The sequence below is a fragment of the Euleptes europaea genome, chromosome 15, assembly GCF_029931775.1.
Source record: "Euleptes europaea isolate rEulEur1 chromosome 15, rEulEur1.hap1, whole genome shotgun sequence".
In the NCBI taxonomy this organism is placed as follows: domain Eukaryota; kingdom Metazoa; phylum Chordata; class Lepidosauria; order Squamata; family Sphaerodactylidae; genus Euleptes; species Euleptes europaea.
In genome coordinates this window covers 20,277,506-20,301,001 of record NC_079326.1, presented here as the reverse complement: position 1 = coordinate 20,301,001, position 23,496 = coordinate 20,277,506, and the positions used below count along the sequence as shown (strand labels likewise).

General features: G+C 43.1%; 1 protein-coding gene across 1 annotated transcript in view; it reads right to left on the bottom strand.

Annotated features, from left to right (window-relative positions):
- The window catches only part of THSD7B (thrombospondin type 1 domain containing 7B), a 466,994-nt gene that overhangs the window by 232,622 nt on the left and 210,876 nt on the right, over positions 1-23,496 (bottom strand). The window contains exons 7-8 of the mRNA XM_056861246.1: positions 6,784-6,978; positions 3,389-3,623 (exon numbers count right to left, since the gene is read on the bottom strand). Of these exons, the coding sequence (XP_056717224.1) occupies positions 3,389-3,623; positions 6,784-6,978 (430 nt within the window). The remainder of the gene's footprint in view (positions 1-3,388; positions 3,624-6,783; positions 6,979-23,496) is intronic.

Below are 23,496 nucleotides of genomic sequence, written 5' to 3'. Positions count from 1 at the left end.
TGACACTCTAGACCAATGGTTCCCAAAGTGGGCAGTACCACCCCTGGGGGGCGGTAGGATACCTATGGGGGCACAAAGAGGCAAGGGGGCATCAGAAGGATGCTAGAGGTGGGCCCCTTCAACTGTGTTGTTCACTAATTTACAATAGATCAAGCTATGTAACCATGCTGGCAAATTTGGTGGAAACCATCAGAATTTTTTTCCAGGCTTTGAAGAGCTGGTACCACTGGATCAAGTTCATCAGTTTTGTTGAATAAATTTCAACTTAAAAGTCTTCATTTGATTTTGAATAGATGTGCAATTAATTGTTACTGTTTTGAAATTGTTTTGTTATTATCATCTTTAGTGTGTCATGCAAACCCCTATTTTGAATAATGCTTTTTATAGGGTAGGGGGCACTGGGGTTGGGTTTGTGGAACCAAGGGGGCAGTGGTCTGAAAAGTTTGGGAACCACTGCTCTAGACAATATCCCACTGGTTCTCTAGCATACTGGCAGTCTTTTATTTTCAGCAGTTATCACAAGAATCAGTTTTTGTTTTTTTTAAACCGAGAGGAGCCTAACCAACAATTAAGATGTTCCTTGGCAATTTCTGAAGGCTGTTTCATGCATTAGTAATTCATTTGTACTCCATCTACTAACACAGTTCCCTGAAGATGCATATAAGAAAACCAATTAAAAATGCCATAAAAATAATAAACATTAGCTTACAATAGTATCAGAAGTGTATGCAAAAATAAAACCAAACTCACATGAGCAGAAGCAACAGAAGACCAAAAGAAAATGGTTCTCAAGCTGTGGATCGGGACCCAAAAGTGAGGTACAACTCTCTTGCAGGTAGGGCACAAGGCCAGGAAGGAGGAGGAGCTAAGAGAGGAGGCTCCAGGAAGTTTGATGGCAAATTTGGAGCTGCCTCAGCATTGCCATGAAATACAACCTGCTACTCAGTAATGACCTGGATGGCCCAGGCTAGCCTGATCTTGTCAGATCTCAGAAGCTAAGCAGGGTCAGCCCTGGTTTGTATTTGGATGGGAGACCACCAAGGAATACCAGGGTTGCTGTGCAGAGGAAGGCATTGGCAAACCACCTCTGTTAGTATCTTGCCATGAAACTCCCCCCAAAAGGGGGTCGCCATAAGTCGGCTGCGACTTGATGTCACTTTACACACACTCAGTAATGCTATATATTTATCAAAACGGAACAAAAAAATTAATTCTAAGGGTGTTCAGTGTTAAGATTTCTCAGTTTTACATTGGAGAAGGGGAAAGTAGCACAATGTTACTTGCAAGAGGATCCTCAAAACTAGCCAGTGTGGTGTAGTGGTTAAGAGTGGTGGACTCTAATCTGAAGAATCGGGTTTGATTTCTCACTCCTCCACATCAGCGGTGGACTCTAATCTGGTGAATCAGGTTGGTTTTCTCACTCCTACACGTGAAGCCTGCTGGGTGACCTTGGGCTAGTCACCGTTCTCCAGCCCCACATCCATCACAAGGTGTCTGTTGTGGGGAGATGAAGGGAAGGAGACTGTAAGCCGCTTTGGGACTCCTTAAACATAGTGGAAAAGCGGGGTATAAAAACCAACTCTTCTTCTGTCGTAAGCCTCGGAGTGGGCCCCATTTCTAAAGGTTTCACAGTCACTGATATAACCAATCAAAGACAGCAAAAATAAAAATTAAAAAATAACCAGATTATATCACATATTATTTATCACCAAAAGCCTAAGGAAATGGTGATGTTTTGACTTGCAGCCTAAAACTCAAATGTTTATGTGCCAGGTGAACAAAAGAATGGAAAGCAAACAGTAGATGAGATTCCAAAACTGAAAAGTCCTGTCTCTGGTAGCCAATCACCTCATATCAGAAAGACGGGGCATAAAGAGCAGGGCATCTGTCAAAGAACTAACTGTCAGGGATGTTTGCATGGGTCCTTAAGATAACTTTAAAATCCTAAACTGCCTCAAATCTGATTAAAAACCAGCACTTTCCACTGGACCAAGATATGAACTGGACACCAACAGAATTTTTTGACTATGGGGAAAATGTATTTCCAGTTAACCTGTTCTAGTCAGTAGTCTCACTGAAGCATTCCAAACCAATTCAACTTTCTCAACAATCACCTTACAAAACTCATTCTCTGAGCATATGGATAATGAATGGTGATAGCATTTCTACTTATACACCGGGCAAGCTTTGCCCTGTACCCACTAAGATATGGAGATGACTCATACTGAGGAGTACCCACTCACTTTGCTTAAAACTGTACCCCATCATTTAATATGAAAGCAACCACCAGTGCCTACTTGGAAAGAGCCAATGCTGTCAGACAGAGTTATTTAACACAGTCTTAAACAAAGCTGGGAGTAGCTACTCTGGCCAAGGATAAACTCCATTTTCCCACCGCCCTGGAAATGGGCGGGGCTGTATTGCCCAGCAATATGCCCCTTTGCTGCAGCCACCAGCTATGGACACCTTCAGGAGGTTATTTGCTTCCTCCAGCATTCCAAAACAGAAGTAGACTCAAATATACATTTTTCCTCAATAGTATGTGAACCAATACTGGATTTTTGCCTGCTTATACTTGTTGTCAAATAATAAGTATAAGCAGGCAAAAATCCAGCTTTTTAGAGCCTTCTGTTTAGCTAGACTGAATGCTAACCCCTCTATGGTTATACAGGGCAGAATCTTGAATATACCATATCCAGACAGGACCTGTCCTTGCTCTTCTGGCTCTATCGATTCATTAGCTCATTCCCTCTTGGAATGCCGCTTTTAAGAGGAACTTCGATCACATTATATCTTTCCCCTTTTCACATATAAATCTAATGCCTCCGTGTCTGACATAATGCCTTTTTTTACTAAGTGACAGGGATCCCAAGGCTACATTGTCAGTGGCAAGATTTGTTTCAGTCCTTACATCCCTCAAACATTAGATATATGCTGCTCAAGATCAATGGATCAAGGAGCTTCTAAGGGAGAGAGGAAAGAAAAGAAACTGGATTGAGGAGCAGGAATGTTAGTTGTGCATGCTTCCAAACTGAAGATAGTGTTGTTATATAACTGAAGCCCATTATTCCATCAGCCCAAAGTGATGAATGTCCCTTGAAAATGTGCCTAAAGGATACAACCTGTTTCTCCTCCTAAAGACTAATAAAGTACTACCTTGTACAACCAATTCCAGGGCATGACACAAGCTGTAACAGCAAGGAGGAAGAATCAAAGGGACTAATAGGGGTGGCTTGCCTTGCACACCTTCCAGGTAAACAGACTATTTTATTCTGATCATTGTAGGTCTGAGGGGAGCTGAAACCATTAGTTTGTTTATCCTGCTTACATTGTACATCCAGTGTAAACCAAAGACCGCAAACAAGTTATCTTCAACGGTGAACAATACCTTTTGGCTGGGACCTGGCCAGAATTATTCTTCACACAGAAGATCTTCCTGGTCTGTATACCCACTCCACAAGTAGCTTCGCCATTCCAGTTAATTGTAGCGTTTAGAGCCGTTACCAAGGTATTTTCTGAGCAGGGACTCCATGCAGACGTTTCCCAGTAGAGCTGATTGCAAGAGTGATCATTGCACAAGCGATATTCTTGTAATGCATGACTAGGAGGACAAGCGCTTCCACCTATAGGACATAAAAAGATGTATTTATGTCAATGGCTTAAGAAAGAAGGAAGCATTGTTCCAGACACACAGCTTGCAATTCTTGTTCTGATTTTTTAAATTGAGTTGTTGTCTTTTCCGCTGCAGTCAAGGGGCTTCCCAAAACATATCTGCTTAGCATCTTACTTTATATCACAGCACTGTTCAAATGAATTGCCCTGTTTTGTCCACAATCAGCTACCTCTAAATGCTCAAGCTTTTACAAAGCCACGAGATATGGGCTTGCCTTCTCCCGGCCCAGATAATACAACAATATGGCTTTGCAATAACCAAGGAAGGTGAGAAGGTGCGGAGAAGAGCAACCAAAATGATCAGGGGACTACAGCAACTGCCCTATGAGGCGCGGTTAAAACGCTTAGGGCTGTTTAGCTTGGAAAGAAGGCGGCTAAGGAGAGACATGATAGTAGAACTGTTGAAATTAAAAAAAAATCGTTAAAATTCAGGTTTGGGTTTATTGGCCATTTTCTAATTTTGGAAAACCCGAATGCCTAATTCCCCTATACTGGCAAAGGTAGGACTTCGGCTTTAAATTCAGGTTTTCCTAATAATTTGTCCACTTAAACCCATTCATGGCTTTTTGCGGCTCCTGGGGGGCATTTTTGCAGGTAGAGGTCCCAAATTTTCAGGGTAGCTAGAAGGGACTCTCCTTGCAAGAATCCCCAAGTTTGGTAAAGATTGGGTCAGGGGGTCTGGAGTTAAGGGATCTGGAAGGGGTCGCCCCCATCCTCCTCCATATAAATGCATTGTGGCTGTGGCCAAATTACAATGACCTAACTAATTCATACCATAAGAATTTAAGAAGAACCATGCTGGATCAGACCAAAGTCCCATCAAATACAGCATTGTATTCACACAGTGGCCAACCAGCTGCCTCTGGGAAGCCCACAAGCAGGATGATTGCAACAGCATCCTCCTGCCTGGGTTCCCCAGCAACTGATATAAAGAGCCATACCACCTCCGGTACTGGAGGGATCCATCTTGACTAGCAACCATTGATAGGTCCATCCTCCATGCATTTGTCCACTCCCCTTTCAAAGCATCCCAAGTTAGCAGCCATGACCAAGTCCTGTGGAAGTGAGTTCCACAATTTAACTATGCGCTGTATGAAGAAGTACTTCTTTTTGTCTGTCCGGAATCTTTCACCCTTCAGCTTCAGTGGATGACCCCAGGTTATAGTACAATAGGAGAGTGATAAAACCTTATACTATACTGATTGTACAGTACACAATTGCAGTCAGCGCTCAGAGAGACTCAGATTATTATTTCCTTTCTTTTTCAGAAAATCAGTCAACTCGTATATCCGTGTATGTTTTATTTTTTGCCCACGCACCCTGAAGACCTGCATGGATACGATGGTTTAAGATTAATAAGTAAATCTTCATACTGCGCATTTTCAAAAAATGGATATCCACATCTATACATTTTAAACTATTCTGTTGGGCCAATTTCACAGGTGAAATGCTATAGCTCCTGCTTTTCATTTCTCCTTCTAAAGCTCCAAAGCTACTATTCTATTATACAGACAGATGTTGGCCCGTCTTGCCTCAAATAGCACCTTCATCTGCTTTGGCTGAGAATCCTAAGCCAATTCAACTGCAGTAAGCAGACAAGGTACCACTGAGGAATGTTTTCAAAAATACACATAACCAGTTATTTCATCTTTCTGTTTTGATAGAATTATGCCATGGGGCATTTAATACAGCGCTTGATATATAACTCTGCTAAAGCATATACATTTTTTTAAAACGATGCACTAAATTTTAACATGAAAACATACAGCCACAGTTTTTCCCACTGTGCTTTTCCACAGACCAATCCTAGATATGTTTATTCAGAACGTTCATTGTATTCTGTAGGTCTTCTTCATAAACCTTCATAGGATTATAACCCGAGCGTACTTTATAGACCTACAGTGATTTACAATATTACTGGGAATGAAAGTCATCTAATTAATTTCCTCTATGTAAATTTCCTTTAAAAAATCAATATTTTGATGTATTTAATCGCATCATTAAACCGTACTTCACTGTTACCAGATTCCAAGTTGGCAACGCAGAGGATTAATGAATATTTGCAGATGCAATTTTTTTCCCCAGTGATACCAATTATTAATGAGTAATATTACAATAGAACGGGGCGGGGGGTCCCAATCTCTTTCCAGGGAAATGTGGATCAGCCCACAGCTTTGAAAAGCTGAAGGCCAGACATACCGCAAACCATTACAGTCTTTACTGGTACTTGTCTTCTATCACAGTGTTTACACAAGAGATTCTATTTTTGAACATGTTTGATCTGACAGTCTTAAGCATCCACATTCATGCTTGTACTTTTTCCCAACTTTGTTGTTGTTGTTGTTGTTTTTTAATTGGTTGTGGCACAAGAGGCCACTGTTGAGCTGCTAATGGGACACTCATCTGATGTGATGCAAGGATTATTAGACGCCGATGTCAGCAAGGGACCATACCGTACACACATTTAAAACCGTTCAGTGCAATTATGCATTTCTTTCATCACATACAAGTCATGCATGGAGCAAAAGTGTAGAAGATATCCCCCCTCCTGGAAAAAAAAAATAACACACACACACATCACCCTTCTCTCACTTCCCATCTACAGCATTCTGTGCCATATCTGAGAAAAGTATTCCCTGGATGTGGTAAGCCTTATTTTCAAATTAGCAGTCTCGGCACACAAAACAGTTTTAGAACCACTGCAAACAAAGCTCAAGCTCCCCCGAGACAGAATGCCTGGCCCATTATCTTAACCAATCAATAAGGAAGAGCCAGAAAGATTCTCATAAGCCTAAATAATGAGCATTCCTAGCCTTGTTATGTGTGTGTGTGTAAAGTGCTGTCAAGTCGCAGCCGACTTCTGCCGACCCCTTTATGGGATTTTCATGGCAAGAGACTAAGAGGTGGTTTGCCAGTGCCTTCCTCTGCACAGCAACCCTGGTATTCCTTGGTGGTCTCCCATCCAAATACTAACCAGGGCTGACTTTGCTTAGCTTCTGAGATCTGAAGAGATCAGGCTGGCCTGGGCCATCCAGGTCAGGGCAGCCTTGTTATACACCCCAGGAAACCTCTAAAGTGGCAAACAACAGCTGTAAGAGATCTGCTACTCACCTTCCCCTGGTAATGCCAAGATAGACCTTGTGCGGCTTTGCCTCCCTTCTGTATTTTTGCCAGAGCATGAGTGAGAACAGGATGACCACTGTGACCACTGTGTTACAACACAGTCCCTTCCACAAGGCATTTCACACACTGTTGTTCCAGAGGGAGAAGGGAGCTCTGAACAAAAGTCGCTCGATACATCCTCCCCTAAAAACGGACACAAAATGGGAAAAAAGTTTAATATTAACAACCACTTTTGAAATGAATGCTGCGGTAGCCCTAAAGAAGCAATCCCGTAGTGCGCCACAGTGCTCACCATGTGTTTCCTGGCACCTTGAAACACATTGCTGTTCCAGCCAACAGTAATTCAATACGCAATATAAAGGTTAAGGTCCCCTGTGCAAGCACTGGGTCATTCCTGACCCATGGGGTGAAGTCACATCCTGATGTTTCCTAGACAGACTTTGTTTATGGGGTGGTTTGCCAGTGCCTTCCCCAGTCATCTTCCCTTTACCCCCAGCAAGCTGGGTACTCATTTGACCGACCTCGGAAAGATGGAAAGCTGAGTGGACCTTGAGCCGGCTACCTGAAACCAACTTCTGTTGGGATCGAACTCAGGTCGTGAGCAGAGCTTTTTGACTGCAGTACTGCAGCTTAACACTCTGCGCCACAGGGCTCCTTAATACTCAATTAGTTCTACAATTTTGATTCAGTGCTACAGAAAAGTATATGCCAACTTATCGAGCCAAGAAACTTCCGTATGCCCGTTTTTAATGAATGACTCTGTCCCTGAGGTCACATTAAAGGTGGCAGAATTTTTGCCGGGAGTTGTCAAGACTAGGATCAAAGTTTGAATCATATTTATCTGGGAAATGTATGGATTGAGGATTCTTGTGTACCGTCTATGCTATATTTCTGAGAATATGCCAATAACGGTTGATTGACTGATATGCCAACTTGGAAGAGAAGTGCATTTGCAGGTGATATACATTAGCCTTGCCAGACCTTGCTTCTAAAAGAGGCAGAGAAACGGACTGATCGTAGGTAACACCATCTTGAAAGATTCCCGTGCTTGAACTCTGTTCCTGCTAGGAATGGTATTCTCACTTGGAAGGCTTTTCCCCCTTCGGATTTTTGGAAAGCTTTCATTATCTTTAATGAACCCAAGAGAGACCCTCGGGAGTAGCCAGTCATTTAAACACGTGGTAAGAGAAGCGATAGCACTTGGAACTGGAGCTGCAGAAGGAAAACTCGTCTCTCCGTTGGCAACGAGGCTCGTGTCTATCACGAGGCAGCCTGGCATATAATTATAACGTAGAGGGTAAAGCTCTCTATTGCTTTTGCGAGGCAGCGCGTCTACGCCAGCCTGCAAAGGAGAGAGACAGGCTGCCAGTGGAAGGGCTTAAAGCTGTCAATTGTGCAGCAGTAATTTCTGCATTTATATCCCTAAATGAGGACAGCCTCATAGTCCCCGAGGTACAAATAAAACTCTTCAAGCATATTACAGGGAGTAATAGAAAGAAGCAAGCAGGCAATCACGCTACAAGATATGTTTTCAAATATTTTCTTTTCGGTTTCCCCTCTCTCTTGGACTTGCCTCTGCCGATCAGCCAAAGCTCGGCTCTCCTGATCACTGTGTTATTATTCTAACCCACTGAATGATTAAACCAATTTGAAAATCCCTCTCCTACAGCAAAGCATCTCATCACGGATGAACATCCGTCTATTTCTATGATGCGTTTGGCAGGATCCTCTCGCTGCATCCACCACCCCTGCTTAATCATTCTTTCAGAATGGTCTGTCTGAGCAGTAGCACTCCAGCTGATCACATCAAGTTGACAGGTGGGGGCGTGGAGGAAGCTCTTAAACCATGCACCAATTAGGCGCTTGCCTCTATAAGCCATTCTGGTACTACGGTCCTCACAAGCATTTGACAGCTTGCCTGTGTCAGACTTGTTACCATCGCTCTGAGAGCTGGGGTCAAGGTGGGGGATCGCAAAGAAAGAGTACGTCTACAGGATTGCACTACTTTAGGCTAGCCCAACAGCGAAAACCAATCCTGTTTCACCAATCCTATTCACAGGAAGTCTACAAATCGCCAATTCCTGTCAAGTTTTATGGCATAGTGGGCAACCAGGTATATGCAGAAGAGTTGCTTCCCTCCTTCCTTTTTCAACCACAATGGAACGAGTTACACACATTTAATTCTTGTCATTATCCATGTGGGTCTCACCTCAAGGATGGCTGACGGCTATTGGGGTGGGAGAAGCTCTGCTAGCTTTTGGGAAAATAGATGTTTTGTTCTTCAGGGGAAAAAGTGTTATGGCTGAAAATTTATCATTTCTTGACATTATTGTGCCTTTTTAACTTTAATAATAATTTTAAAGCCCTCTTTCATTCACAAAGTGGGAAATCACATCTAAAGCAAACACCCAAGCAAGATCTGGTGCTATTGAAGAAATTGGAGTTAAATGGATCTTACAGCAAAACGTGGTAAGAAATAGATTATAGTGCACGTAGTGAGCACTAAACGTCACCTACTTCAGCACCGAGCATAAAGACAAATTTGAGAATGCTGCATAATTTCCGTAAGTGTAAGTCTGGGCTGTTTGCCAAATAGATTATAAAAATCTTTTGTTTAAAAGTGAGCGTATACTGGATTGTAAAAGAGCAAAGGAGAGGTTTATTAGACAAACTGCAGTCCCACCTTATCTCACCACGTCCCTACCCTTTTCTACATGATACAGAAAGGTTTTCTGGGACAGTGACTGTGTAAGTTTGATAGGTAAAGGTAGTCCCCTGTTCAAGCACCGGGTCACAATAGTAACAATAGGTTTAAAAGGTAAAAGTAGTCCCCTGTGCAAGCACCCATGGGGTGATGTCACATCCTGACGTTTACTAGGTAGACTATGTTTACAGGGTGGTTTGCCATTGCCTTCCCCAGTCATCTACACTTTACCCACAGCAAGCTGGGTACTCGTTTTACCAACCTCGGAAGGATGGAAGGCTGAGTCAACCTTGAGCCGGCTACCTGAAACAGAGCAGAGCTTTTGACTGCAGTACTGCAGCTTACCACTCTGTGCCACGGGGCTCTAAATCAGTAAGTTTACCTAAGCAAAATTCAGTGGCAGCTAAAGTTTCCTGGGGAAATAGAATTATTAATAGAATTATTAATCTTACCCTAATTTGTTTTATTTCTGCTGAAACATCTCAGATGTTTTGTCTGAATACCACTCCCTAAATTCATCTACAAATACGCTTCGGTTGAAATTTCAAGTTAACTTACACTGACCCCAAATGCTGCAATGACCAAGCGATGGTCTGATGCTAGAAATCATGGCTTTACCTCAGCAAACCTACTTTGTCTCCAACCATCTACAGTGCTGTAGATTATATTAATAAAACTTCAGCAAGGCATGTAAAGGCAAGTACAGTTAAGTATGAGACCCCACAAAACCAATCTTAGATTCCATGAGGTATTATCTACATTTGGTATGACTGCCACCCTAAAATTGATTGTTTCCATAATGCTGTCAACTTACATTGTGCTATATACGGTAACATGTGCAAAAGAAAGACTATTTTCTAGAGAAGCTTAAAATCGGATGGTCCACAGAGAAGAAGACAACGGAGAAGAGGTGAAGGAAGAACACATGAAGAAATTGCATAAATACAGGTACAGATACTGAAGTCTTAGTTCTAATTTGAGCTGGTCTAACGGATGGAGCCAAAGGCTTCTCATGAGGGTGGATATTGGAGCAGGATTTGAACAAAGGTAGGGAAGTGGCACTGTATACAACAGCATTCCAGGCATAAGGGGCAAGATGACAGAAGGGGTGGATCATTTAAGGAAGCAATTAGTAAGAGATCCTCTAGCTGCTAAAGGTAGAACAGCGGTAGAGACCATCTGCTTTGCATGCTAAGAGCTTGAGGTTTAATCCCCAGCATCTCCAGTTAAAAGTATCTGGCTGTAGGTGATGTAAAAGAATGAGTCAATTTTAGAATGAGCCAATTGTAGGTGATGTGAAAGAATGAGTCAATCCAATAGAATGAGTCAATTTTTGTAGGCAACATCTTAACACGGACTTTCTTTAGGATCATAGAATCACAGAGTTGGAAGAGGCCATACAGGCCATCTAGTCCGACCCCCTGCTTAATGCAGTACCAGCCTAGAACATCCCTGACAAGTGTTTGTCCAGCCTCTGCTTAAAGATTGCCAGTGAGGGGGAGCTCACCACCTTCCCGAGGTAGCTCAGTTTAGTTTTATTAAAACAGTCCATGTCCAGGTAGCTGATTCCACTGTCGAACAACTCTTACTGTAAAAAAAAAATTCCTAATATCCAGCCGGTACTTTTCCTCCCGCAATTTAAACCCATTATTGCGAGTCCTATCCTCTGCTACCAACAGGAGCAGAATACACGTGGTACGTGGATTTTTTTTTGCCCCGTTGCACTAGGACAGATTGAATTATATAAATAATTTTGCAACCAAGCCCTGAAACACGGAAGAGCCTCATTTGCACATAAATGGCTTGTACAACATTTTTGCATCTTTTAATGACACACTGTCCATCAATATTACTCCTTGTATCCTTTCGTGTTCTCCATGTAAAATAATGAAACAGTCATTAAAATACTATGCCTGCTATAAAATTTTATGTCTCATTTAAATCTCAGGAAACAATGCCAATAAACCTTGAGTAACTGCTTGTCTATTACAAAGATGCCAGTGTATAGTAGTAAATTTAGAATTGGGAGGGGGGGAAATCTAACTTGTCATTTGCCAGTTTGTTAACAGCAGTTTTAAATCTTTCATGATAAATAAGCTAACAAGGGGTGGGGAAATCACCCCAGACACCTAATTAGCTAATGGGACCGTTACATTTAAACATTTCACAATGACAATAATAGAATTTAGAAGTGTAAGATTGATTTGATATATTCCGTTCCTAATGTACCCCGCGCTTGGAAATGTTACCATTGACTTTTTTCTCCCCGTCAAAACACCGAATCAAATACTAATAAGTCCCCCTACAAATTCTCTACTGGCTGCCCTGCGCTTCCAATAGGGCGACCTATGTCACACGCCACAGAAACTTCCACCCGGGTGCTGACTTTTTGCTAATGCCAATCCATAGTTAAGAACTTCAGCGAGAAGTGTTGTCAGTTTGTCAGTGTGGCCAGCCGGGTGAGGAATAAATCTAATTGCTTTGCTCCATTGCCATTTCAGCAGTAGAAAGGGAGAAGAAAAAGAACAGCCAAGAAAGGAACGACAGGAGCACAAAATGTCAGAGAGGAAAACAAAGAAGCAAAGACGCAATGTGCAAAGAGGGGAAAGGGAAACTTCCTGAATGCTTAGGATATTCATATATCAATCAAGGGGAAAGGCAACCCAGCTACGAGGAAGAGGAAGGGGCAAGATGCTCTATGATAAGTGAATGGTTTTAAACCCCAGTAGTACACTGCGAAGGATGGGAGAGGGTTGTTCATCTATCACTAATTCCTGTGCCTTGAACAGAAAACAGAAGGTTCACTGAGATTGCTTCTGCTATCGCTGTGCATCACCTTGTTGCATATACTTGTCATGCATCATTGAAAAGCACAGGAATCCTCCAAGAATGTAATGGGAAGGGGCCGTGGCTCAGTGGTAGAGCATCTGCATGGCATGCAGAAGGTCCCAGGTTCAATCCCCAGCCTCTCCAGTTAAAGGGACTAGGCAAGTAGGTGATGTGAAAGACCTCTACCTGAGACCCTAGAGAGCTGCTGCTGGTCTGAGTAGACAATACTGACTTTGATGGACCAAGGGTCTGATTCACTATAAGGCAGCTTCGTATGTGTTCATGCATTTATCATTTTTCTTTTATTACCAAAAGAAGAGAGAGAAATGCTTAGTGCACACTGAGAGCAGGATTGGGATACCGACTGAAAGGCTCATTGTGCAAGATAGTGACAAAACTGTGGTGCATCATTAAGAAACTTGAAGTCAAATGTAGCAAAGGAAGGAATTAAACCTTTCTCATAAACAGATTAAAGTACGAGAAGCTTTTAATAAAACCAGTAAATACAGATCTCGTTCTATGGATGCATTCCTGATTTCCAGTTGTCCCCTCCTCCAGTCCAAGTATTGTGTGAAAAGGTGAATTCTCACATTCCTTCAGTTTGTTGCATGGATGGCGTGTTTTGTTTTCAGACTTACATTCTTGGTTATCCTCACATTCCCCTCCCATTTAATCAAAGAGTTCGAATATATTTTGGGCTCGGCAAATTCTTGCTGTTTTGTCCCATTGAGGGGCTGAGTTCTGTCCACCCTTACGGATTTGATCCAAAAATGCCGCAAAATGTCTGAACTCCAAGAATGTAGAGGGCATGGTCCACCCCTCACTCACCCCCACATCCTTGTAATCCTTTTGTTTTCACGTGTCTGTGGAGTTTGAGGAGACTGGGGGGCAAGGATCAATCCTGACACTTAGAGAAGGTCTTCTCACTGCCCGGCTTATGACTCAGAACCCAAAGTATCTTCTGAAGTGCAGTTACTATTCTAAGATCTACTGTATGTTGTGCCTTTGAAATTAGTGGCATAAAAAGTCCCCTTTTCAGATGTAACCAGGCTCTCTAGGTGTTGAGATAGAACCATAGTAATTTTTAATTGATTCACTAAAGAGTGAGATCCAGAATCAACACATATTTGAAGGAAAAACATTAAACAGCGGAGCGAGCATTATCACTGACAGTCCCAAAAAATGAAGACAACTCCTTGAAGCAAAGAGCTTGGGTAGCTTTGGTTTAATAGAATCTGACCGACAATGTTATTCACTGCCCTCCAACCTCAAACATATTCCTCATATTCAACCATACCATCTGTGCAAGAGCCTGAGAAAGATTTCTGTGAAATGATTTATAGCTACTACGCCCGGGCAATCTTCTCCAAATGCGTCCAGGAATCTCTAAATCTTTAGAATTAGGAGAAGGAAATGCTAAGGTACACACAAAGTGGAATTTATACACACACAAGCATCTTGCTGTGAAAATGAGGGAAAGTTATGATCTCCCCAGCACTAGCAGTTGCAGGGGACAATAGACATGCTTTCCTTAAAAAAAAAAAAAAAGGAATGTCTTTACAGAGTTGCCTTTTCAGTGAAAATGCTTTGTATGCCTAGCGAAGATGGGCAGCCCATTCCTGAAGAGCGTGCAGTTAGACGGCAGGTGGAGCCAGCGCAGCAAGCCAAGAAATAAATTAATCGGTATTTTTGAGAAAAACCCCGTGGGACTCCCCATAGATTCTACAAGAATGTGCCACGATTTTGCAGGCATACCTTGGCACCTGCAAAATGGCTCCTTTCCAGCCCAAAAGGATTAGGAAGCTGCCTAAAGGCTGCCCCCAGGATGCCGGCCTGAGCACTCGCGCCAAACATATGCTGCCAGGAAGGCAGCGTGGGCACAGGAGGCTTGCGCTGCTGCGCGGCACAAAGGGGCCGGTGAAGGGTGCCCTGCCCTGGTGTCCGTGCCAGTTTGCGTGGTGCAAGTAACATGGATACTGGCATAGGGGTCATGCCAGTTCCTGTGCAGCTCTGGCACCCCACTTCTTTTACCCACAGCTGAGTTTATCTTTGGTAAAGGTAAAGGTCCCTTGTTCAAGCACCCATGGGGTGATGTCACATCCTGACGTTTCCTAGGCAGACTTTGTTTACGGGGTGGTTTGCCAGTGCCTTCCCCAGTCATCTTCCCTTTACCCCCAGCAAGCTGAAACCAACCCTCGTCGGGATCAAACTCAGGTCGTGAGCAGAGCTTGGACTGCAGTACTGCAACTTACCACTCGGTACCACGGGGGTCCTTTATCTTTGGTACTATCAGTCATTCTCTTTTGCTCTCTCTTCCCTCTTTGACTTTTTGGGGGAGACATTGGCCTTTACTTTCCTTATCTCTTTCTCCCTCACGGCTCTTTCCTTTGGCATTTTCCAGGGGTCTGTCCTTGATCTCGTCTCTTTTCCTCTTTATTTTTCCTTCCTTTTCATCGTCCTTATATCCTCTTTTGGCCTGTCATCTCTAAACCGGTGATCTGCAGCTTTCTCTCAATCCCTTCTCTGTGCCTGCTGGCACTTTCTGTGGTTACTAATTGCTTTTCTGCTTTTATTACTTCATGGATGTCTGCTCATTTTCTTAAATTAACCTTGATAAAACTGAATTTCTCGTAATTTCTGTCCATAAATCTCTTCCTCTCCCTGTCTTTACAAACTTTGATAATCATATAATCCATCTTCCGCCCAGGCACATAACCAGAATGTATTTTTTTTTAGTTGTCTTTATCTTTCATTCCTCAGAGTTAGTCCTTTGCTAAGTAGGATCAAATAGCAGGACCCTTACAGACATCCTAGTAGTAAAGAAGTAAGGCTTATCTGTGTTGTTCCAACTTACACTGCAGTTATCCTTTATATGCCTCTACTATCCCAAGGTAACATGCCATTTCCTTCCTTGATCCCAATAAGTTTTGAAAGGTGAGTAGGGCTCATAATGCAAACCTCTCAAATTCAAAAAAGCCTCTTTTCCAGTCAGGCAAGGTATTCTTTGAATCTTACGCCTCCACCATCCTGCCACTATCCTGCCCTCCTTTCCAGTCTTCTGGAGTAATAAAAGCTTACCTATTAAAAGGTAAATATGGCTCACTAGAAAAAGCAGGATACGCTACTTGCTGCCTACTCTTCTTAGAATTACCCAATTCCTATCCTCCCTGGACACCTTTTCCTGCTGAAGATGTTCAAAATTGTCTTTTTCAGCATTCTGAACTGAGTCAAGGGGTCAATAAAATTACCATTCAAAACAGTCGTGATGGGGTAGATGGGGAAAATTGTGTATTTGTAAGCGTGCATTTATCCCTCCCTGATGTTGATCTACCTCCCTTTCTGCTTGGGAAGGCATGTCAACTTCCTACTCCATGTCATATCATTCTGAATGTTTAGACAACTGACTATTGTCATCGGAATTTTCTTGCAAGTAAAAACAAACAAATAAAATCAATTTGCACTATAGAGAAAGATTTTAGCTGTTACCTTATATCCCACAGACTATACCCACAGGTGGAGCAATAGGAAGTCACAAAATACAACTTTCTCACCTCTCTACTCCCACGGCAAACTGAAATGCTCCCCAAACCTCATTCCTGGGGGACAGAAGACCTCCAAGAATAGGATTCTGGGGGATACTTCAGACTGTCGTGGGACGGGGGGAGGCAAAAAAATGTGCATTAAGTGAATGCATCTGTCCCCACCTATGTAAATACTATGTGGGATCTTAGCCCAAGTCACTCCTTCTAATGTTAAATTTCAACTTTTGCATGGGGATTTTGTACAGGTCAACAGCAAAAAACATATACCATATATACTCGGGTATAAGCTGACCCGAGTATAAGCAGAGGTGCCTAATTTCACCCCCAAAATGGGGGAAAATTAGGCACCCGCGTATAAGCTGATTCAGGCTTACCTTACCGGGCCGCCGCCTGCCCGCGCACCTTCTCTGTGGGCCAGGAGCGGCCCACGAGGCCTCCTGGGCGCAGGGCCACGGCGGGCCCAGCAAAGGAGAAAGTGTGCCCGGGGGTCTGTTTTCCCCCTTCTACGTCGCCGCCGCCGCCCTGTGGAATGGGAGAGGCTGCATGCGAGCGGGTCGCTCCCCCCTCCTCCCCCCCCCCCCGCCTGGCATCCTGACTTGCGCCTTTCCCCTCCTCCCTCCCGCAGGAACAAAAGGCAGAGGTGCGCACCTCCTCGGCTCGTTTAGGGAAGGCGCGCGGGCAGGTGGCGGCGGTAAGTTCCCCCCTCCCTCCCCCTCCCGTATTGACCTGCGTATAAGCCGAGTTGGGCTTTTTCAGCACTTTTTTGGGGATTAAAAACTCGGCTTATACACGAGTATATACGGTATATTAAAAAATATAAATCCCCCATAGTTTGAAGGTGGCAATCTATTTGGCTGCCCCAGAATTCTATCACTTGTAGTGGTTAAGAACAGTGGTTTGGAGCGGTGGAGTCTGATATGGAGAACCGGGTTTGATTCCCCGCTCCTTCACATGAGCGGCGGAGGCTAATCTGGTGAACTGGATTGGTTTCCCCACTCCTACACATGAAGCCAGCTCGGTGACCTTGGGCAAGTCATTCTCTCTCAGCCTCACCTACCTCACAGGTATCTGTTGTGGGGAGGGGAAGGGAAGGCGATTGTAAGCCGGTTTGATTCTCCCTTAAGTGGCAGAGAAAGTCGGCATATAAAAACCAACTCTTCTTCATTTTTCCGTAAATTGAAGAACATGACTCTTCCGTATATTGAAGAACATTTGTTCATAGTTACTTAACGGATTTTGTTGCCAAATATGGATTGCCTCCATGCAGGATTATTAGAGTTATTTTATTTTTGCAGAATGCAAGAAGACCTGATTATAGATTCTAAGTTCTTGGACAAGCACAAGCAGTTGAAAGCTGATTTCAAGGGTATAATTAAAATCCTTAACTTAGAAAAATGAAGCATCTCCTCCATGCTCCTCAGTTGTGGTTTTTTTTTAAATTTCTACCTGCCAACACATGCCTCAAGAAAAGAAGCCTTTAGTTTGCATAAAGAACCACCAGCAAAGAGAAACAATCCATATGACTGAACAAATGGCTTGCGCTGGCAGAGTTCCTGTTTTCAGAAACACTGAAAACTAATCATAATAAATAACTATAAATGCCACCTGGGCTTTCAAAGAAGAAAAAAAAAAAAGGACAACCCTCTCAAAAACACCTGTGTTTGAGATTCCAATATGAAAGGATCATGGGGAAAAAAATGAAAACAATACAAATAAAATGTGTATGGAAATGAAAGTTCAGGAATCAACACCTGAATCATTAAAGTTGGGGCCAGCTCTGCAAGTACTTTGGGGATATTTTAGACCAGCTGTTCCCAATCTGTGCTTCACTTGGTGCTCCGCGAAAAATCTCCTGTTGCTCCGTGAAGAGACTGGAAGGAAAAAGACTTCTGTCATTTGGTTTAGTATATAGGTGCTAGGTGAAAATTAGGGCTCCGTGACGAATTTATCTCCTGAAAAATGCTCCATGACGCAAAAGGCTTGGGAACCGCTGCTTTAGACTATCCACTGCCTTAAATAAATAAATAAAATTGGTCTCTTCTGAAGATTCAGTAAGCCTTCTTTGCAGCCATCACTACCTGTTAACCTCATAATTAAAAAGGTCAAAGTCCCCTGTGCAAGCACAGGGTCATTCCTGACCCATGGGGTGATGTTACATCCCGACGTTTACTAGGCAGACTTTGTTTACGGGGTGGTTTGCCAGTGCCTCTTCCAGTCATCTTCCTTTTACCCCCAGCAAGCTGGGTACTCATTTGACCTACCTCGGAAGGATGGAAGGCTGAGTCAACCTTGAGCCGGCTACATGAAACCAACTTCCGTCGGGATCGAACTCAGGTCGTGAGCAGAGCTTGGACTACAGTACTACAGCTTACCACTCTGTGCCACGGGGGTCCTAAGCCTCATAATTAGGGTGGCATAAATATTCTTGCAATTGATGCGTAATGGTAAAAAAAGATTCCAATCAGTGATAGTGACTATGGGCTAGAGCCAAAGGACCCCATGTAATCACCATGGGGACTTGCAACAGAATACCAGCTGTGAATTCTCTGTGGAAATTCAAATCTGAAGTGCTGCAAGGGCCTAAATCAAACTAGGATTATGGTACAGGGAAGAGGGCTTTGGCTTCAGTCCCTGACCTGAAATGATCCTATGGGGCTTTACATGCCCCCCCTCCTGGGAAGCTGCACATGCAATGCACATGCTGCCTTCCAACAAGGAGCGGTTCCTACTATCCACAAACAGAAGGAGCAGTGTTCAGCCAGAAGCTTCATCTTATTCCAGTCCAAGGCCTCGTTTTGTACCCCTGCTCCACTCATGAAAATAAAAAAATGAGCCAAAGTCTATAACAATGTAAAAAACAAAAGTCACATCACAGTCTTGACATCCAGGATTTAATAAGATTTCTAAAACGATGTCTAAATGAATACATGCACAGTAAAAGCTTTATTATCCGGCACTTGATTATCCAGAACGTTTAATTATCCAACGTTGCCCAAAGGGCAAGCTCCTCCACCTCAGCTGCCCAACCTCTGCCACTTCAGCAACGTGCCCCCTGCTCCCACCTCTCCAGCCAGCCAGCTTGATGCCTCCAGCTTGTGCTTCACTTCCGACCGCCGGCGCTGTCAGCTGGCGTCATTTTTGCGTGCCTGCTTCCCCATCACCCTGCCTTGAGTTGTTGGGAGCCAGCTCAGCTAGACGGCTTGGTTATCTGCATTCTGCACAGGGTGGCTCCATGGCTTGGGAAAGGTCGCTCCAGGTGTAGGGCTGTTGTCATGGCATTCCCAACAGAGGTGGGGTTTGATTGATGTAGATTACTCTCGGTAAAGGGCAGGGCAGAGAAATAGGCTCGTGTATCCAGCAGATTTGCTTAACAGGCAACCCCCCTTCGCCATGAGCGCTGCATAAATAACGTTTTACTTACAATGGTCAAGGCGAGTCATGAACATATGAACACATGAAGCCTCCTTCTACTGAATCAGACCCTTGGTCCATCAAAGTCAGTATCGTCTGCTCAGACCGGAAGTGGCTCTCCAGGCAGAGGTCTTTCACATCACCTGCTTGCCTAGTCTCTTTAACTTGAGATGCCGGGATTGAACCTGGGACCTTCTGCATGCCAAGCAGATGCTCCACCACTTAGCCACGGCCCCTCCCCTATGACTAAAAGGCAATTCCACTAAAAGACTAAAAATATTAGACCTGTGATTTCAGTATAGATGCAAGAACAACTTGTGCCAGGTGGGAATGCCTGGCATCCTATGTGTAAAGGCTCGTAAGAGTGACACTGTACAGAACATCTGATGAAAGGAGCCTTGACCCTCAAAAATTTGGACCCTGAAAACCTTGTTGGTCTCTAAGGTGCTACTGGACTTGAACCTGACTACTGTACCTAGAAGCTCACAACTCTCAGTTAAGATTAATCATGTGTGGACGAGCAGAGCAAGTTCATCCCACCCTTTTAATATTCTTTTACCAGTGATTTGACAAGGAGATCTGAGAAGGAGGAGAAGAAGGAGGAGGAGAAGGAGAAGGAGAAGAGTTTGTTTTTATATGCTGACTTTTTCTACCACTTAAGGAAGAATCAAACTGGCTTACAATCGCCTTCCCTTCCCCTCCCCACAACAGGCACCCTGTGAGGTAGGTGAGGCTGAGAGAGTGTGACTTGCCCAAGGTTACCCAGCTGGCTTTGTGTGTAGGAGTGGGGAAACAAATCCAGTTCACCAGATTAGCCTCCGCCACTCATGTGGAGGAGTGGGGAATCAAACCTGGTTCTCCAGATCAGACTCCACCACTCCACACCACCGTTCTTAACCACAACACCACGCTGGCTCTCCCAGCGAGTAGACAGAACTCTCTCATTAACATCCATATCATTTCCGATTTGTGAGGTTGATCAAAATAGATTTTAAATTCTGTCAACAAGCCTCAACTGACTTCTGCCCTGTCTTCTCACTCGAGACAGGTCCCTGTCCTCGCATCAATGTAGGGTTGCCAACTTCCAGGTACTAGCAGGAGATCTCCTGCTATTACAACTGATCTCCAGCCGATAGAGATCAGTTCACCTGGAGAAAATGGCCGCTTCGGCCATTGGACTCTATGGCATTGAAGTCCCTCCCCTCCCCAAACCCCGCCCTCCTCAAGATCCACCCTAAAAACCTCCCGCTGGTGGCGAAAAGGGACCTGGCAACCCTACATCAATGGAAGTGTTTAATTTCACTTAGAAAACCCTGCAAGCACCCCCAAAATAAATAAATAATGTAAAATTAAGCAGTATACCACAATATAAATGTTATCTTTCTGGTGTGCTTTTGTTTTGCCTCTGAGCCTGGAATTTTAATTACATCATTAATAACTGTGCCATCGTTTATAGCCCACAGTGCATGATTCCTAAGGAGGCATTTAAGGAGTATTAAATATCAAAGCAGCTCCATCTTCTATAACCGGTCTACTGGTTATATTATAACAACCATCTAATCCTGTGCACAACTCAGTTATGATAGCATCTATAAAAGTATTCATAGGGAGGAATCATTTATGATACTATAAAAAGGAAACAGTCCACCATGGGGGAAAAAGTTTATTTTTTTCTCCTTTTAGAACATAAGGAAAAGAGGGGGGGGGGAGGTTCAAGTGGATTCAAACTTATCATTTATACTTGCCCCTTAAACTTGATGTAATATATTTTTGTTTCTAGTTCTGAGAATTAAACCCATATAAGTTCCTTGACCTCAGAGGACTCAGAAAGGTGCAACTCTGCTTAGGATTGCATTGAAAATGTTGCAGACTGTGACCCTAAGCAACAAAGCACACCCACCCTCAAAAGGAAAATGCAAAGTGTCTTGTAAGCGGCATATGCTATGAATACAAATTCCAATCACATACCACTGGACAGCTGCAAAATTTCCTTTAAAAATCCCTGGTCAAATTTTAGCTGATGTGCTATTTTTAATTATTCTACAATATTATTCTGAAATGATAAGGCTAGCTTCACTCTTTCTATGTAATATTTGACAAGAGAGTCAATATGAAAGCTGAAAACATCTGGCAGAATTAGAAAGCTGCAAGTTCACAATAGGGCTCCAGTCTTATGAATTTGAATTTTGAATGGTTTTATTTGCATTTAGCCAGTCTATTACAAACACGTCAAGGATACCACAGATACAAAATAAAAGGAAATACTAGGATAACAGAATTCTGGATTAATAATAAAACTATGCTAAATTGATGCATACCAAAACAACAACAACAAATAATAACTAAAAATTGTGGTGGTGTCCCAATTGGCCAATGGGACCTAGCAACCTTTAAAATCAACTTGAAGGATCAGCTCCCTTAGCAGCCATATTGGACCTTATTTTCTTTGCTGCCAGAGCATACAGGGCAGTCCTGTGAGAAACAAACCCATTGGTATCTTTTAACAAAAAATACTTGTTTCTCGGCACTAGGACAAGTGTTTAGGCCAGGCTCTGGTCTTATAAAAAACAGCAGTAACCCATATAATGTTTACAAAGAAAAGAACACTTTTATTTATTTGGTTTGGGTATTTAAATGCTAAGAAGCATTACAGGAGTTTTTTTTTAAAAAAAACTTTTAAAAAGTTAATTCAGTAATTTAAAGTGTACTTTTAAAGCCAGGAACATTTCAGAATCGGTTTGAAACATCGCATGGGAGTCTGTAGGTAGGGCTGTGAGAGGGCTGGGGGTGGGGAAAGAGGGACATGAGTATGACACTGGCAATATCGCTACACCACTTGCAGGTAAAACCTGGAAGTGACAAAGGGTAGCTCTAGGAATCGCCAGATACTCTATGGTATGTCGGTGACGTTGCTGTTTTTTAATTTTATTTTTCTCCCACCACTGTTCTGAGTGGCAGCAGGTAACGGGGCTTGCTGGCAGGAGGCCTCCCACTATAGCAGGAGGCCTGGCAAACCTATCTTGGATTCTCCTAAGCCATCTCTATAGCTCATAGCTTAATTATGATATGTATGGTCCTCAGTCACACCGGGGGGTTCACAACGATGAGTTGAACTTGATGCAGCATTATATGTCTGCAAGTGCGTTCCTGTGTGAACCAGTTATCTTATGAGGCACAAGATTATTATTCAAGATATATGTATCAGAATACAGGAGAGCCAGCCTAGTGTAGTTGAACTAGGATCTGGGAAACCCAGGTTGTAACCCCACTCGCACCATGGAAGTTGGTTGGGTGACCTTGGGCCAATCACACACACTCAGCCCTGACCCTGGCTAGTATTTGGATGGGAGACCTCCAAGGAATACCAGGGCAAACCACCTCCCAATGTCCTGCCTTGAAACCCTACGGAGTTGCCAATTCAGTTCAATTCATTACAGTCACCTGTTGCTTGACGGCAAAAAAAAGAAAGAAAAAGAATCAGAATCAGAATGACAAGAGACAGTTTTCTGACTTGTTTATATAGACCCTCAACATTAGTTGCCTAAACAATGGGCTCATGCATTAAAGACAATGTACAAAATCAGATAAGTTCTACCGACTGAAACTCATAAAAACACCAGGGAAGGCACCAGAGCTCGCTTGCTGGATTGAGAAAACCTGGAAGGTGTCTACAGTGGTCGATACGCCCACCCGTATCAACTATTATTATCTCACAAATGAAAAAAGTAATAATCTGGCTATAACTTAGGGGATGGAAAAGTCACTTCTGCTTATTCAGTTATTAAAACCAAGGACTGCTCTTTGATGGCAAGCACTTTCTGCAAGATAGATTCCCCACTTGCATGTGCATGAAACAGGAATGCAGGCATGGAAAAATATTAAAACCTTCAGTATTAATAAATATTTCCCAAGCTAAGTATTTTGTGACATACCTCCTAATAGATGGTGTTCAAAATTCAGGACACACAGGCGAGCATGATTACATTACTGTCTCCAATTTATTTCGCTCCTCTCATGCATGACAATAAAATACTACCTTTGAACTTTTATGTAGCATAGCTGAGTGAATTGAGTGCATGCAGGCACAAAAATATAATAAAGCTTTTACTAATTCTATAAATTATTGAAGCCCTCGCACAGCGAATAGAATCTTGCTGTCTTCTTGCATTCTTAAAGTCTGACTTTACAAAAAAAAATAATCAAAGAGGTAATTTC